At 36.9% G+C, this 19,029-nt stretch overlaps 1 protein-coding gene across 2 annotated transcripts in view; it reads right to left on the bottom strand.

Moving 5' to 3' along the window:
• The window catches only part of LOC310892792 (uncharacterized protein), a 332,085-nt gene that overhangs the window by 177,140 nt on the left and 135,916 nt on the right, over positions 1–19,029 (bottom strand). The window contains exon 3 of one of the 2 annotated variants that reach the window (XM_083821019.1): positions 5,740–6,743. The exons of the other annotated variant lie outside the window; for it this stretch is intronic. Within the exon in view, the coding sequence (XP_083677145.1) occupies positions 6,715–6,743 (29 nt within the window). The 3' untranslated portion in view covers positions 5,740–6,714. Of the gene's footprint in view, positions 1–5,739; positions 6,744–19,029 lie in introns of those variants that run through there. 2 annotated transcript variants of the gene reach the window in all.

Genomic DNA, 19,029 nt, shown 5'->3' with positions numbered 1-19,029 from the left:
AAGAACTAATTTAGAAAATAAGTAGGGCATGATAATTTCATAAAAAATCTGTTTTCCTTTAGCTATATTTTTTCAACATAGCAATGCCCACAATATTAAATTCATTTTACCCCACTTCTTAAAGCAAAAGAAACAAGTATATATATACACACACGCACTGTAATGAAATCCTTATGCAAACTGTAGAGTCCATACAATTACATTCCAAATTTTGGAAGGGCCTCCCTGCCAATCTTTCCCACTGATCCAGTTCCTCAGCTTTAATAGGTTTCAAGTTTATAACCTCATCAAAGGAGCTTTTTGGGTGGGGACGAACCTTTTGTCTTTAATGCAACATAAACCTTCTAGTATGTCTTTCCTACACAAAATTTTGGAATTGTCCCCTAAGAATACAGCCAAGTCCACAGAGTGAGTACGCCTACATGTCTACAGCTTGTCTCTGTTTTGGTGTACAGTGGGAAGGAGAGAGGTTCAGGTTTCTTCCAGTGTGCCACGGTTCCAAGACCACAGCCCCTCATTTTGTTCTTACTGGGAACTGAGCCTGCGCCAGCTGCAAACCACCCTTGGTATCCACTCAGCGTGTGCAGAGCGCTAGCTGCTGGAGGACCTTGCGTCCACATGCAGAGCTTCAACCTGTTTCCACCTGAAGGAAATACATCTCATGTGCACTCAGAGTATGCTCTGTTGAGTGCTGCAAGGCTTCAAGGTCAAATACAAAGCAAATCTGCACACCCCAGCAAACCAAACTGCTAATGTAGACACACTTTTCATACACCAGTGAATGGATTCAAGTCCAATGGTTTATGATGCTAAAGAGCACAGAAAAGAAGTGCTGATAGAGCAGCACTACAGGTGTTCAATGGCTTATTAGATAATAATAATAATAAGCTAACATTTAATTTTATTTTTTTACTCTTAGCTATATACGTTCAAATATAGGGTACAAAAGACCTTATATGTAAAGAAGCACATTGTAAATAACTTTTCACTGCTCCATATTTGCTAGCACCTTAGTTAACCAGCTTACTATTCTTCCCACAGCAGGTTGATAAATGTTGAACAAATTCTGGCTACCAGAAGCTAGAGTTGTAACCTCTGATCACAGTTAAGACATGTCTCAAAAAGCTCACTATCATCCCTTCCTGGCAGACTGGAAACTTAGATTATAAAGAAATAAACCTTAGTACCTCACCGTATGTCTTTGCCTCATGTATTTATGGATAAATGATATCCTTGTCAGTAATTCTGTTTCACTCTTTGCTCTAAAGGGAAAATTCTCTACAGAAGGTCACAAAAGGTAGCAGGCAATGTCACCTTGTACTTTGGAAGCACTTCCAAAAGGAAAGTCAAGGTTCTGTTCAATTACTCCCTCCTCTCAACCATTCTGAGCACATCAGCATGAGAAGGAAAGAGGTGGGCAGAGATTTTTTCCTTCCCCCTAATCCTTTCCCCTTACTGATTGCCACAAGGTGGCAGAATCCATAAAGGAGAGGAAATTAGGGTGCTGGTATACCTTACATTTTGGAACTGGCATATAGACGCATCTATCTGCTAATTAGAAAACAAACAAATGTAGAAATACATGTTGTTAATTTGATCAGTGTACATTAAATTATTTACTTGTTCACTGAATACTACTATATATGTTGATATATATATATATAAAATATAGTAGAGTCTTCACAATGAGATCTCACTACAGCAGGGGTTTCTTGAATCTTTGATGAGAAGTGGAGAGAAACTGTGTGTGAGAACAACCCAACACTGTTCTATTATTATCTGATACTTTTTATATTTCTATCAATGCAAAAGTGGCAGATCAATGAGATTATACAGCAGCTATGATTGAAAACAGTGTAGGACTTCAGTGTTATAGTTAACACCATGCTACTTTATAATCAAATTATATTAGACATTATACACCTTATTTTAGCAAGCTTTTTTCAGATTTAAAGATGTTTAAAATTGCTTATTTGAGGACACACAACAAACTACAAAATATGCGTAAGAACTAATACATATGAAGTCTAATTCTGTCTGTTTTCCTTCTAAGGAGGCAGCAATGTGCTGACCTACCCATAAAATCTGAAAGAATCACCAAACAGTAAATGCTTCCCCACTTGCTCCTCCTTTATTTACTGCAAGGCATTTAGATCACATTTTTGTGGTGTATATTCTCATCAAGATATACTCTACAGGGGTGAAAAAGAAACTGTTCCTTCAAATCTGCTGTCTTTCATTACATTCTATAATAGCAAAGGTCCAAAGACATAGTATGTAACTGTATCTCCAGTGAATTACTTGAACCCCTCCACACACACACACCATTTTTCTCTACTCAGACATCCTTCAAAAGCACTAATTCCCTGTGTACTACAGCAAAATTCAAGCTATAAGTGTTCATCATTTAAGCTTTAAAAAGTGCAATGTAAACACCTGTTTAAGTTGATAGCCATCTGCTTTCTTACAAAATCAAAATCTTAATAACATGGAATTAACAGAAGAAAAGCGAGACCTGAACTCTGAGCAGTATACAGTAAGCTCAGAGTTACCAAAAAAAGAAATATATATATATATATATTTTTTTTTTTTTCAATGAATCATTCACATCCTCCATTATTTTCTGCCCATCTATCTGGACTGATACCCCATCAACATCCAGTTGCTCCTTATGGGACTTTGACAAGTGAAAGACAATTGAAGATTATTTAGGATTTTGCCCACACTAAAGGAATTTTAGGAAAGCATTGATTTGCCTTTTCTGGATGGAGAGGCATATGTGAAATAAATTGGATCAGATGACAGAATGCATAAAAATCATAGCAAACTTCCAATACTATCCCTAATTTATGCTAACATTGGTCATTAGAGAACTGAAAGACACTAGTAACATTCCCATCAGGAGAGGAGAAATTTCCTCTGTTAAGTTAGGTGGCTTTATATTAAGACAATTAGAGATCGTTGAACTGAAGCAAAGTATTTTCTTTTGAAAATACTCAAATTGCTTTTGCTCCAATACAAAATCTTAATTTGGGTACTTGACTCCCCCCGGTTGTCATCTAGGTTCCTTCATCCAGCTAAGTCTAAACTCTCCATTACCCAAAGTAACAATAAGCAGCCCATAAATGTGGAATATAGAAATGAATACGATGCATCTAAACACATATCCCCAAAAATACTTTAAGCAAATTGATTTTTTCAATTTAAAATACCTACTGCAAAATAACCTTCCTTACCCTAGCAGCGTCTCAGTGAAGAAAAATATATAATTTATATTATATAAAATATATATAAAATAATATATATAATATATAATTATATAATATATAATTATATATATAATTATAATATTATATATATATTATATATATATATAAATATATAATTATTGCATTCTAAACTAATGTGTAGCTTTTCAGTGGAAAATATATTCCTAAATTATCTATATAATTTTGTTTAATTTACGTGCCAGCTGAATTTCTCTGTGTCCTAATCTGTTGGGTTTGTGATCTACACTTAGCCATTAACACCATTTAACAGTTGTTAAATAGTATAATCACCTGTTGTTATCTTGATGTAGATTCAATTCCAGTGTTAATTGCTTTCAATGTGCTGCTCATAAACCCATCCCTTGCTATATTCTCTGTGCTGTAGTTGGAAGGGAGGTAAAGTGAAATGGACTGTACGCACCTCAGTAGGAAAATTTAATTTAATGGAAAAAGCTATATATGTAGAAGAGTTATGAATTGAATATTGATGCAGTCCAATTTTGAAACATCACAAGAATTACAAGGCCAGTTTAGGGTGACCTTTGAGAACAGGAGCTTGGTTTCAAGCCAGCAATAAAATTGCCCATCTGCTTTTCAGTGATCATACTGCCTATAAGCAGGTGAGCACACCTTCATGCCTAGAACATTTCAGACAGAAATGTTTAAATTTGCTTGACAGAAATTAACAGGCTAAACTAGAAATATAACTAGTCTTGTATTATTTCCTTCCATTTCTTTAAAGCTTGTCAACACCAGCAAGTTGTTATACTTACTGTTGGGTAGTCTAATGGTGGAGTCTCCAGGCAAGTCTGTGTCATGACTGGTACCTGCGCTAGCACTGCAACAGCAAAACTACTCCAGGGAAGAGCAGGACTACCAGGTCAACTCTAAATCTTTATTTTCCCCATGCCTTTCTAATACAACACAGCTGGACAATTGTTCTTTTTCTCTTGGCTACTATGCAGGAAGTAACAGCCCTTCATTAAAGCTCGATTTGTTGGTAGTTTGTTTCATTTGGGGGGGCGGGGGGAGAGGGCGGACAGCAGTGGCTGGGAACAGACTACCTGCTCTTCCTTCATGGTCTTGAGAAACTACTACAGCCACCGCACTTCCCAGTTTTGCCATCAAGGAGTTTTGATGCAGGAGGATAGAAAAATGCAGTCTATGTCCAAAAGATTGAAAGAAGCACTGACAGTCTCTCAGGACATAAATCTTCCAACCCAGTTACACTCACCCCTGGCCCTCTACTCCACACATCACGTCATTCCCTCCAGAGGACAATTTTATCTCTTAGTTAAGTTAAAGTTTGTTTCTGTAGAATCTCACCTTTAAATCACTGGACTAGAAGTGGGGATTTAAAGTGAGTGGTCACAACATCATTTTCTAAGACAAAAGTCTTCTTAAATTTTCAGAGAGATTAATCATTTTGTGTATATAGCTATGATTACACAATATAATGAAATATTTGGAAGTTTACACTTCCAGTGCTCACATCTGTGCCATTCCTGTCAATTTTCTGATCCTTATGTAGAAATCAGATTTAATCACAGCAGAATTAACTATTAAAAGCACATCCCTTGACAAAATACAGTTCGGGAAATTTTCCTTTTTTAAACAGAAAAAAAAAAAAACATAGACATGTTGATTATATGCATAAAAAAAAACATACTAAGAAACATACCAACACAATTTCTAAAAAAAAAAAAAAGTTAATTAAAAAAAAAACTGCCAATACCTCCTAGCATACCTTTGCCAAATTAAAAACATATGCAGAAAAAAGAATAAAAAAAAATGAAAAAAAGCGTTTCCATATATAAGCTACTCAAGTAATTTCTCAATTGCTATAAAGAAAAGGACAATTTCTACTTTCCCTTGTCATGTTCTTATTTTCTATGATAAACAGAGCATTCAAACTTAAAGGATAAAATCTTGAATGAACAACAATACAAATAAAATATTCCTGCAAAATTAAGAACTAACAAGCAAAACAATTCTCAAATTTATTCAATAAATACTTTATGAAAATTATTCCCATTGCTTAGTTATTGTTGCTGCTGAGTATTATTTCCATCTCTGTAGTTTTCCATGACTTTAAAACAAAGAAATAGGTTTCTGGACTAAACAAGAAATAGATCAGACCTCACAGAGAAAAGTAATTTCATAAAAAAGTTTCATTTATTTGAAGTTTTTCCTACTTGAGGAAGAGTAAAAATATTTGAGAAGCCTCACTAAAAGCAAAACTAAACATCTGGAGAAAGCAGACTTTGTCAGAAGTATATTCTGCTGAAATTCTGTCGGATTTGTAGTAGAGAATTCTCCCTTGCTCTAATAGAATTTAAAGAATATATGTGAAAACAGAACATATGCAATTGCTGTAAAGAAATATTTGTCATATGTATTGAGCACTATTAATATACCTAAATTCTAACACTGTCAGAATTGCATTCCTCTGCATATAGAAAATTATTATATTATCTTTCCTTATAAAGCAGGAGCACAGCACTTGTGACTATCAATTCAATGGAAGTCCAATCATAGTAACATGCTATAAAAAGATCTAGGAGGGAACAGTAAGAATAAGATTTGCCTGGAATTTCTCATCGGTTATATTTTTTTCAGTGCAAAACTGAACTTATGATTAAACTAAAAATCTCTTTTCAACATCTGCACAGCTGTATGTCAGACAATACACTTAAACCTGTCAAATTCATAAATCTTTCTAAGAGAAAAATTCATTTCCAAAACACTTTGAGGATAATAATCCAATAATCCAATGTCCTCTTTTGAGGACAATATTTGTAAATAAATGCAATTAACGTGTATGTGCACATATGTGCCATGTCATTCTTATACCAAATATCTAAAAAAGAAGGAAAGAAGGACAGAGACAGAAAGAAGGACAGAGGCAGAAAAACACTTTCGCTGGACTGGCATCTATAATTTTCCATAATATATGTATGCTATTAAAATTATGATCATCTGTAAATATCTTCTAAATAGCTACATTTGCCAGACCAATAAAAATGGGGTATCATCATAATTAAGTGTCTAGCCCCATGTTAAACACATACAACTCAAAGTATCTATATATTGATTTTAGATAATTTACAGCTCTAGGTAATTGCAAACCTAGATTCCAAGTTGCCAATAATAGCAGAGTAATGAATTTTAAATTTCTTGTATAATCAAACTACCTTTTGCTTTAGCTTCAATTCCAGACATTAAGGTAACCCCCAAAATACGTTTTTAATTGTTCCATATTGCATGAAGAGAACAGACTTCATTACTTTTCAAACTAGTGTGTCAATATTTATTTAAAATAAGTTTACAGTTGTCAAGACAGTCGTTGAAGAAGAGTCCAGAACTCAGAAACTGTAAACCTTATTGCTCAGTGTAGGTGCTCTTGTTAGTGATTTCCTGGACTCCTGCAGAAATTCCAGTTTCATTAGGAGGGCCCAGCAATGAGATGGGATGCTGTGATGAGACAAGAAATACAAGAAATACATTCACAGAAATACTGAAGGGAAACAAGCACTGTTTGAAAGTGCAAATGGTTTTAATTATCCTGTGAGTCTTTTTTTTTTTTTTTTCCCACTAAAGATTTACTGTCCATCGCCTGAAAGCAAATACAAAGAAACAGTACATAACAAGCTGAAGTATTGTCTTGTTTCTCACACAAATCAGCACCATTTACTATGGGTAGAGGGCTGAAATCAGAAGTAAAAGGTGCAAAAGGGAAGAAAAAGAAGAAAAAAAAAAAAGCACCCCCTTTCATTTGAAGTATATTGATATCTCAGTAAAGAATTATTCCCAACAACCTCAATGTAAAATATGCGATCCCATTAACACGATTTACTTTATATGGGTAATCAATAAGTTATCTATCAAAACACAGTTTTACTGCATTCAGTCCAAAATATTACTCAGTTGCATACTACTATATTTCTTCTAAAATGTTGCAGAACCGAAGTCATTACACGTACATGTCACCTATCAGACAACAAAAAGTAGATAACATGTCTAATATAAAAGGAAACAATGTTGAAATTCTTGTCCAGATTTTAAATCAATACATTCAAATACCAAAAGAACAGATTTGTTACACTGCTTGCAGAACAACAAAGGACCTATAACCTTAAAATCCTTGGCCATAACAACCCATTCCACTAGGAATGACACTCCCTTTCAGAAATTTTTGTAAGAAGCCATGACCGTGTTGTTTGCTGTGGGGCCTCCATGCTGCACTTGGACAATGCCAGTACAATGGAAAGCAACAGGAAATTATCACACAAGCATGATCATGTATATACATTTTTTTACAAATGTTGATTTATCTTTCCTTTTTTCCTCCACCTTCACCACCATATTTTTTTAAATAATTTATATTCTCCTGTTCCTCAAACACACACACAAAAACCTAAAGCCCTTCTAATTTAAATGGAGTTTCAGTTCTTGTGTAAAGGAGAATGGCCGACCAGCACTGTTAAACAGTCTTTATATTGCACAGATGTGGATGGCATTTTATAACACCTTCTTTATGAGACTGTTGATTGAAAATTTTATGACCTGAGTACTGTTTCTTGTTACATTATTAGAGCTTATTGTTGATTTATTTTCATATAGTGTTGCCAAACTACATTTTAGGTGTATTAAATTCATGTTTTCATTCCTTTTCAACTGTGGTCTTCTGATTATACCACATAGATGCACTATTACATACAAACTGTTGGACCTCAGCCCCCAAAACACCACAGGGTTTTTAAAGGTTTTCCATCAAGCTGAGAGTGAAAGGCAGACACAAGCAAAATGGAGCAGTACTACTGTCAGACACTGGCAGCGCAGAGAAACACAGACAGATAGATAACAGATAGTAAGGTACTAAGTACCCTACAATTTATTGAAGCAAATAGAGGAGAGTTGAGTGGCAAATTACCTACACTGTTCACAAACCAGCAGGCTACCCTGTTTGCCAGCCATCCAAATTGTTTCTGGGTAATTTGGCACATTTCTACTTTGTTGTGCTATTTCTTATGGAATGACTTCAAGTTTTGATAATTCCCTGTTGTGCGAGATCTTTCCAAACAGTAGCAAAACTTCTGAGAATGATGGTAAGAACAGTGAAATACATGGAAATTATTAGCTAATCATTGAAAGTAATATGAAATCAGACAGATATGGAGCTATTGTAAGGGAATTAAAAATATATTAAATACCAAATTAAAAACAAACAACAAAAAAAAAGCAATTTCTTCCTAACACAGCTGAGGAGAGTACTGCCTTTAAGAACAGAGTATAAGAAATTAGTCAAGAAAGTGATATGACAAACAAATACTTATTTTGCATACTGAGTAAGTGTGAAGCAAATCAAAGATCCATGGAAGAAAAAAAATACAAGTTACTTTTGAAGTGTTGTCTTCTTTCCTCTTGAAAACATAAAAGGTAATTTCTTTAAAATTATAGCAAGGACACTGTTGTTCACAAAGTCAAACATGCAGGAAAAGGAATTCAATAGCAATTTTAGACCTGCTGATAATTCTCAGCACCAACCTAATACAGGGTTTTAGTCTGAGAAATGAAAGTAGACTATAGTAAAATTATATGATTGATTCCTTTCTGTGCCTAATATCGTGCATATATACACACACATTACATACGTACACGTGCTCTGTATGTGTATATATTCTAGTTAGTTAAGCCTCTTCATAGCAAAGAAAGATATAGAGTCTTACCAACTGCTGAGACAGGAAAGTGGCAGTGATTGTAGCATGCTGTGAGAGATCAAGGGGTCTAACAAAGGCAGGAAAACATAACAGAACAGGGAACCTAAGTTACCCCCCACCTGGGCTGAGCAATTGTCGCATTCAGTTGTGATTCTGGGACTGAATTTCTAGCTGTTATCAATGAGAACTACACGAAGCAAGCAGTCCAGGACACCGCAAGAGGAAAATAAACTCCAGGCACTGGTCCAAGGCAGCATGTAGGACCCGGCTTAAAACACACCTGAAGAGCCACTCAGTACCCATGACGATGTATGTACCTGGAGCACCTGCTTACATGAGCAACAACCTAAATAAACTACAGTGGTGCTTAATTTAAAATGAGAAAATGTACTAAATAAATAACGGCTCTTTCAAAAAGAAGAAAGGCCATGTAAAAGTTTAAGATACTCAGACACAGAACAGAGTGTATTTATGGACACGACAGCATAGGTCCAATGGAAATGCATTCCACCTGTCTAAAAAGGTTTACAATGACGATAAAAGATACTCTTTCCAGAAAACCACGTAAAAAAGCTTTAAGAAGACATATTTTGCAGCAGATGAAGTTATGTCTAAATCAAGTAATAGAGGAATACAACTGTTGACAGCTAAAATGTAAACACTGGGCTAGCCCAAAGGGATCTGAGAGAAGCAACTTGGAAAAGACATGGAAATTAATAAACAATCATTTTTCTCACACATCAGGAACACAACCTTGCTAGAGTCTGGAGGGTGAACAGATGATGAAATTAAAAAAAAAATAAATAAATTCTCAGAGAAGAGGAGCTGGCCAAGCCGCTTTCCATCATTTATCGGCAGTCCTGGCTATCAGGGAAGGTCCCAGTGGACTGGCGGCTACCGAATGTGACGCCCATCTACAAGAAGGGCCGGAAGGTAGACCCGGGGAACTATAGGCCTGTTAGTTTGACGTCAGTGCCAGGGAAGCTCATGGAGCAGATTATCTTGAGTGTCATCACGTGGCACTTGCAGGGCAACCAGGCGATCAGGCCCAGTCAGCATGGGTTTATGAAGGGCAGGTCCTGCTTGACAAACCTGATCTCCTTCTACGACAAAGTGACATGCTTAGTGGATGAGGGAAAGGCTGTGGATGTGGTCTACCTTGACTTCAGTAAGGCTTTTGACACCGTTTCCCACAACATTCTCCTCAAAAAACTGGCTGCTCATGGCTTGGACTGGCGTACGCTTCGTTGGGTTAAAAACTGGCTGGATAGCCAGGCCCAAAGAGTTGTGGTGAATGGAGTCAAATCCAGTTGGAGGCCAGTTACTAGTGGAGTCCCCCAGGGCTCAGTACTGGGGCCAGTCCTCTTCAATATCTTTATCGATGATCTGGATGAGGGGACTGAGTGCACCCTCAGTAAGTTTGCAGACAACACCAAGTTAGGTGCATGTGTCGATCTGCTCAAGGGTAGGAAGGTTCTGCAGGAGGATCTGGATAGGCTGGACCGATGGGCTGAGGTCAACTGCATGAAGTTCAACAAGGCCAAGTGCCGGGTCCTGCACCTGGGGCGCAACAACCCCAAGCAGCGCTACAGGCTTGGAGATGAGTGGTTGGAAAGCTGCCTGGCGGAGAAGGACCTGGGAGTACTGGTTGATAGTCGGCTGAATATGAGCCAGCAGTGTGCTCAGGTGGCCAAGAAGGCCAACAGCATCCTGGCTTGTATAAGAAGCAGTGTGGCCAGCAGGTCTAGGGAAGTGATTGTCCCCCTGTACTCGGCTCTGGTGAGGCCGCACCTCGAGTACTGCGTTCAGTTTTGGGCCCCTCGCTACAAGAAGGACATGGAGGTGCTCGAGAGAGTCCAGAGAAGGGCGACGAGGCTGGTGAGGGGTCTGGAGAACAAGTCTTACGAGGAGCGGCTGAGGGAGCTGGGATTGTTCAGCCTGGAGAAGAGGAAGCTCAGGGGCGACCTTATCGCTCTCTACAGGTACCTTAAAGGAGGCTGTAGAGAGGTGGAGGTTGGTCTATTCTCCCACGTGCCTGGTGACAGGACAAGGGGGAATGGGCTAAAGTTGTGCCACAGGAGGTTTAGGTTGGATATTAGGAAGAACTTCTTTACTGAAAGGGTTGTTAGGCATTGGAATAGGCTGCCCAGGGAAGTGGTTGAGTCACCATCCCTGGAGGTCTTTAAGAGACGTTTAGATGTTGAGCTTAGTGATATGGTTTAGTGGAGGACTTGTTAGTATTAGGTAAGAGGTTGGACTGGGTGATCTTGGAGGTCTCTTCCAACCTAGACGATTCTGTGATTCTGTGATCCTTATGGGTCCCTTTCAACTCGGGATATTCTATGAGTCTATGAAAGTTGAATTAGCTGCTCTCAAAAGTCATTGGCTTTGAACTGGAAGTTGAATCATTCATATCCAAAAAAAAAAAAAAAAAGTGTCTTTTTTTTTTTCATTGAGAACCTTTAAAACACTTTCTTTTAGCATTCCCAAATCAAACATTTCAACTCTATCAAATTAAAACTTTCTCTTTCCCAAGCAGTTCATCATTACACAGCATCTTCACTTCTATCAGAGCTTCATGGTAATTCAAAAGCCTCTTGTCCATATCCTTGACTGATGAGGCAGCCCTGCCATTTTCCTAGGCTCTAAAGCCAGCCAGCAGGATTTGCTGCCACATTGGACAAATTAGCCAAAGTGCAAGTGACAGCACATGAGGCTCCTATTTATACAGACAGTTTTTGTCCTTTCCAAAGGATCATTTCATTCCATTATTTGGAGGGGCAGGAGGGAGAGAATGTTTCAAGTGTTAGCCACTTCAACCACTCCTCTAGATCAAATAAGCCCTTTTGTTATAGTATTTCCCATGGTCACATTTTCTTGGCATTTCTTAGTAGACTTCGTGCTCTACATACATGTAGAATCTAAAACTGGCACAAGACCGTTTCACCTCTGTAGTTGTGAACCAATGAGAACAATTATTTCTTGTCAGATACAGCTAATGAATGATCCTGACTCCAAAATTATCTATCACTTTTGCACAAGCATGACATTGCTTGTGGGGTTGTTCCCACAGCTTCCCCTGCCCAGGAAACGTTATGGATAACAATTACAATTAAGTGATTGAAAATAGTAACAATGAAACAAATAGCCCCAAACTGTGCTTATTCTAAACCTGTTTGCTAAAGAGGAAGCTGGCCATCAATGAGATTAAGCAGAAACCAGGGAATTGCAAAGAGACTTTTGGAACAAAACATGAGTACAGCACTGTGTACATCCTCATTAGCTGGATTTTTAATTTATTCTTTTACAGATATTTTTTTTTTAAATCATTTTTAGAAAGGTTATTTTAGAGCCCAGTCTTCTCTTTCATGGTGTATGCAGCCACTCTTTACCTTTATTCCATTTGTTCCATTAATAATCTTTTATCCCATTTTACTATCTAAGCTTTTAGCAAAGACATTCAATAATATGAGATCCAAGAAAGAACCAACCTGAATACCCCTTATAATTCTTTCAATATAAATTCAAAATATTGATAAACATTCCCTAATAAGTTTTTCATTAAGTTATTGAAACATATATTAATCTATTTTTCTGGGAACAATGAGACAATGCTTGTTAAGAATCTTCTGCCATTTCAAATATTTCAGCAAGTGTCAGAAACACAACTAAATTGATAACAAGACGGACTGTTATAATTTTCACATTCCCATTGGACCTAAGATTTCCAGCTAGAGGTTAAGATCCTAATATTTTAAGTGTTATACACGTATAGAGCAAACAAGAGGAAAAAAAAAAAAAAAAGGACAAGGCATGGATACAGAAAGATGCACAGGAAAAAAGAAAGAGCAATTATCCATGTAACAGGCAGCTGTTGCACTGCCTGAATAATGTAACAGTTGTGAAGCCTGTTGAAATACAGGAAAATGATGGAATACCAGCCACAAAACCTGGATATTGGTATTATTCTCACATTTACCATGTAAGCATAACATATCTAAACTACTCTAAAGAATTTAAATGTTTGTTTTTTTTTATTTATATTTTTGTTAATTACTTTCAGATACTTTCCATCTTTAGATAACTTGGATTTGAATAAAATATTTCAGAAAATACTTAAAATACAACAGATGCATTTAGAATAGGTTAAAGAAGGATATTTTCATCTTCTTTTTGAATTCCTTCTCATTTTGGCTTGCTTTTAACTTGTTTGATATTCTGGCTCTGAAAAAAAAAAAAAAAATCCTTGCCCTGAGCATAAGAGCTTTGCCCCCTGTTTCTCTCAAAGATGAGATTATGAAAAACAGATGATATCATTTATGCTACTGATCCTGGCAACTCTACAGAAGTCAGAATACTAAAATATTTTCCATAGAAAACAGACTGAAGCATTGTATCTGCCTTTTTCTGTGTAAACTAAGTATTGTATTGTATAGTGTCTTTCAGAAAGAGGTAATCCAAATCACTTTTCAGATTTCATCTCCAAAACCACAGTAGATTTGGAAGAAGGAAAGAGCACTGTTTTTCCTACCAATTTCTCTGTATGGGTGGTAGTGAGTCCTTGATTCTCATTAACATGTTTACAGGATTAACTGTTTATGCGTTGCATTACAAATTTCACATACGCAACAGAGGAGATACAATTTTCTGTTATTGACTTGTCTACATTTCATGAATGGGTTTGCTTACAGTCAAGTAAAACACTAAACTTCTCACCTGCAGCAAAGTGGCTCTCCAAGAGCATGCTAATGCAGCAGTGACCAAACTGTCTCAGATAGCTCAGTTCTCAGGCAGAAATAAGGTAATATTTCTAAGTCAACTTGGGCTGGAAGTTTACAAGTGTTTACCCAGACTTGACAGAAACCTCACCTAGAAGAGATTTTTGCCCTAGATCAGTATTTCTCTGTTTATGCCCTACAGGAGAGAAGCTGTTTAAAGGATGAGCTCTCACAAGTGTCTGCATAGCTCATGGTGTGAGCTGATAGATCACAGAAGCCATGCTGACACTAGAGAAGAGAGCAAATCTATTCACAGGGCAGACTGCTGTTCAAACCACTGCCCTGCCCATCCTCACCCTGCAGTTCACTGCTCCATTGACCGGTGGGAGTTGGATAGCCCATGCATCTGCTGATCCTCAGATCACTGCACAAACCAAATAAAAAGTTTTTCTCTCTTTTCCTGCATTGTCTCCATCAAACAAAAAAAATCAAACAAACAAACAAAAAAAAGTTATCTTTTTCATGCTGTTAATTTCAGAGATCCACAGACAGGAAAGCACAAAAATCTATGATGAGTAGTTGACAGCACCTTCTGACACAGCCCCATTGGAAAAGCCAATGCATTATCCATCCATCTACACCCTGAAGAGCTCCCAGTGGATAAAAGCAAATTCAAAAGCACTCAGTTCAAAGAAAGCAAAAGCCTATACCCACCACAGTTCAAACCTCCCATTTCAATTCAGGACTCCCACCTCACACTTATAATCTGTTTGGAAGCTGTCCGTTGCAATCCAAGCCTTTCTAACTCTTATTAGGGCAATTAGCCTATGTTACTGCAAAATTAATCATCTTTAAAGACAGGAGGCAGGGTAGGGGCAAGAAGGTGGGAAAAATCAACAAAGAAAGTAGTTGGAATTACTCTAACAATCTGAGAACATTCACAATGCATTTCTAATATGGACTGCTAGCTTTTTATTCTTTGTGTTCTTATTCCATCTTAGCATTACCAATGAACTTTACAATTTACGGCTTCCTTCTAAGTCTCATTTAGTTGCTGTTATTTGTATTCTGAAGCATTGTAAGTGCCCTGCCAAACTCTAACTGCAATTAGTCTTTCATTTAATCATTAGGATTTTTCTCCGAGTTGTCATTGGCTGCCCTTTCAGCCATCTGAGGGTATTGCTACATATCAGGCTTGAACTTTCATCATTTCAAATAAACATAGTTTGAGTGAAACTAGATTTCTGATGTACCCACAAGACTGAACTTAGTCTTCCATGTAACTTCATTAAAAGGAAGTATCAGCAGTTCATATGCTTAAACTATTACTTTCTTCCTTTGGACCATATTCAAGAATTTCTGTATAGAGCTCTGCACATTTTTTGGTGACTAATCTTGGTGGAAGGCTTACATACCAAGCTTGTATCTGGGTGTTGGCGGAAAACACATCAGTTTTGGGTTGGACAACGTTCTGTCCCTCAGCCGCAAGAGCTAATTTGGCACTTGTTTATAGAGATTTGCTTCATATGCCCTGTTTCTCCTGCTCTGCACCAGAAGCTTTCTTTACATCAAGAACAGATGAATTCTCAGCAAGTGTAAAATCAATGCAAATTTCAAAGATAAATGCTGCAGACTTCTAGCTATGCCTAATCAATAGAAACATCAAAAATAGTTTGGAGTTATCAGGTATACCCAAGGCTGCTGTTCTCACAATAATCAAGTATCACCCCCTCAAAACCACTTCCCCTCTTTTTTTTTTTTTTTTTGACATCTCTTAGCATTTGACAGAAATTGAGTCCTATCCTGTATACCAGCACACACACAAAGCCACTGTATGTATGACTGGGTTTCTATTGCAATTTCTTCTCAAAGGGGAAAGGGTGGTTAAAAATCATAGCACTGGTGTCAAGATGTATATGTACATAATGAATTTTATAAAAATACATTATTTCTTAATTTTTTCTATAAGGGTAAGCTAGATTTATAAACTATCAGATAAATTGCTAATAATGAGCAATTTAGTTGAAATTATTTATAATTCATGGCATGACAATTTGTGGCTTTTGTAACTTATTCAGATCCTTTGTTTTACTAAAAACAGTGTTATTACAAATATACACTGAGTTTAACCAACCAATGGCATACATTAAGGAGGGTACAGAATATATTACTGCCATTCTTGAGAAGACTTCCATTATAGTTTCTCCCATTCTGGTGCTTATCTGGGACAGCAGTTCAGCTAATAGATGCAACAGAACTATCCAAAGTACTTTTATTAAGGATTATTTTTAATAAAGATTAAACTGTCTCTTTTACTGCTAGGGTAGCACACTCTTCAGAAAAATGACATTATAAACTCCTCGCTTCATATTTCTTACTCCACAAAACCACTGATTGACTACCACATTTCACAGTTCTGTTACACTGTCAAGCAGTTTTCACTTTATAGTTCTCCTGAATGCTATTACCTACATTTATATGTTTCTATTACTTGGACTTGGCTCCCTCTTTGCTCTGAAGCTGTAGATTTCACTTGCTGGAATATCTGGTCCAGTTCTAGCTGGTTCACCTTTGGAAAAAAAGTAATCTTAAAGGACTTATTTGGCTAGAACATATTGCAATACTACCAAAAAAGGACGTCAAAAATTTAGAGTTTTCAAGTACTAACAAGCTAGTGGAGGTACAATAATCTAGTTCAGCTTTACTAGTAAAATTAATATGCCCTTTGCCTATTGCTTAAATACAACACTATGTCACAGCACGTTAAATAACTACTTAAGAAATCACATTTTCCAATTAGCTTTTTAGATAGGAAAAATAGTCATAATATTTTCTAAAGAGGAAAAAAACTGTTTCTTTGTGGATTTTTTTTTTTAACTTTCATGCTGTAATTTGCAGCTGACATTGCCTTTTTTTTTATATATATAATTTACATTTGTTCAGCTTGTAGATCAATTTCAAGGGGGTGGGGGGCTGAAATCCATGTCATTCAGCCATTTGCTGGTGGATTTCACAGCTATTTTAACAATTTATTTGATCTTCTCTTTGAGTCACGAATCTGAAGTTACTTCAAAACCTCAGCTTCTCAAAAAGTAATATACCAGCTCATAAATGCCAAAGGAAAAATCTGTCACTGCTGAACATACATTTCAAACCTTCGTACAAGTTTCATCCATTTAGTTTATCTGGTAAAAAACACTGGGAGAACAGTCATCTCATGTAACTTAGGCTACTGAATTAGAGCTACATAGATTTACACTTGGTACATATTCAGCTAAATAAAAAAAAAAAAAACTTACAGAGAAAATCATGTGTTGTTAAAAACAAACAAAAATCAATGATGTGCCTGATGCAGCTCATTAACTTTTTTTGAGCTATTACATATTCCAATTATAATAAAAGACTAAGAGAATATGCCTTGGAGTTGATGCACCCACTAAGGGGTCCAAAGAGCTGTTCTCTTTTACAGACGCCCAGAACAAATGCCCTTACAGAATTCTGTGCATGCATGTGCTACAGCATTGCTTTAAAGCAAAAAAAACAATTACCTTTACCCAATGACACATACCTTCAAAAGGAATATACATTATAAACTTACAGTTTCATTTTATGCCTTGGGACCTTGCTTTCTTTCCGTTTGCCTTTACACATACATACAATGCATCTGCACACAGACGTACACATATATGTATGCTGGCATCTTTATATTTTGAACGTTCTTACCCATAGCTTGGTAACAAGGTCATGTAAACCTAATGTAACACTCTAGAAGTAGGAAAAGGAGCAAAATGTAGATGATGTGGAAACTTAAATGAACATATCTTTTATTTTAAGGAACAAAAAAAATCTAAGGCTAATATGAAAAATAAATACTACGTATGTCTGTACATAGTGCAAACCAGGGGTTTCAGTTTGATTTCACTATATTCAGCCCCCTCCTCCCATCATCTGAAAATCTAGTATTCTAAATAGTACGTACACATCACAATAACTTGGATGCAAAGTTACTGATGTGTAAAATCACTGGCGCATCAGTGAAATGAAAAAGCAAAATCACATACAACTGTACAAACAAATGAAGAGAAGCTCATTGAGGTCCATCCTGGTAAGTCTTCAGCCCCAACAGATGTATAAAATAGATCCCTTATTGCAAAGATAGCCTAGAAAAAGTTTTTGTTATTGTACAGCAGCATATTTCCAATAAGGTTGTCTGCCTCATTCAAATAACAAATCCATTTTTGTCAATCTTTTAAATTTTTTCTCTTTGGCATATGGAATAGTTGCAATTCATCACCTTTACTTAGTTATCTGACACGCACATTGATCTATCCTGATCTCCCAGCTAGGATCTCTCTTCTCTACTGTAACAAAAGAATAATGGACAAAGCTGCTGAAAACTCGATTACAGCTGAAATTAGAGAAAGAGAGAGAAAATTTATATTGCTCCTTTACTGACCTGCTGCATATAATGAATGGCATCAATAAATCCAAGGAAAGAAGTGATAGAAGTGATAGACTCTCTCCAACATGGGATTCACAAGCTATACAAGTTATGCAGCTTCTAATAAAATCATTCACTAACTCAAATCCACTACCACAAAACAAAGTCAGTAGATCATGTGTATGATGATTGTGCAAAGTTTCATGTCTCTCAAAAATAAAGCATTTCTGAAGAGGTATCCCTACAAGGTCCTGACTGCAGTTCTCAAGTATTTCACATAGGAGATACACTACAGTAATGCTGTAAGAAGCATTTCCAGCCATAATGAAGATTTAACGTTACTTTAACAGCTATATATCTCTGCAATTCCTGTCTGCCCATTGTGCAGCTCACTAGTAAGACCAGCCCCCCAGCTGGACAAAGCCTTGAGCTCCAGAGCCCCTCTTAGACTTAACTAATCAAAATAAATCTGTGGGCTTTTAAAATAAAACAACAAGCAAGACTTTAGTAGACTGTTAACTACCATAACTACCATTTCAATGCACACAAACTCACAGAACCAGGGCAGGCCCTTGTTTCCAACTACTCACATGTTTTCTGAGTTTTATCAAACCCTGCCTAGGCCTTTTCCTTTCAAGTTCCTCTGCCCAGCTTCTCTGTGGCGTGAGGGGCTGCTCCTCATCCCTTTCAGTACTTTCTCTGCCCTGACACCTTAGGCTCCTGCCTGTTTAACCCTGCGGTCCCTCTTTCCCTGGAGCTGCCTCCTTTACTTTCCAAGGCAAGGAGCAGTCTTCCCCATCCCGTGGAAACAATCCTCTCCAGTGGTTCAGCCAAATCATTTCTTAAACTAGTAACACAAACTTAAAATAAACAGATGCAAG

This window comes from Anser anser (genome assembly GCF_964211835.1).
Source record: "Anser anser genome assembly, chromosome: 1".
Lineage (NCBI taxonomy): Eukaryota > Metazoa > Chordata > Aves > Anseriformes > Anatidae > Anser > Anser anser.
Note: the sequence above shows the minus strand (reverse complement) of the source record. Positions and strands in the feature narration are given on the sequence as shown.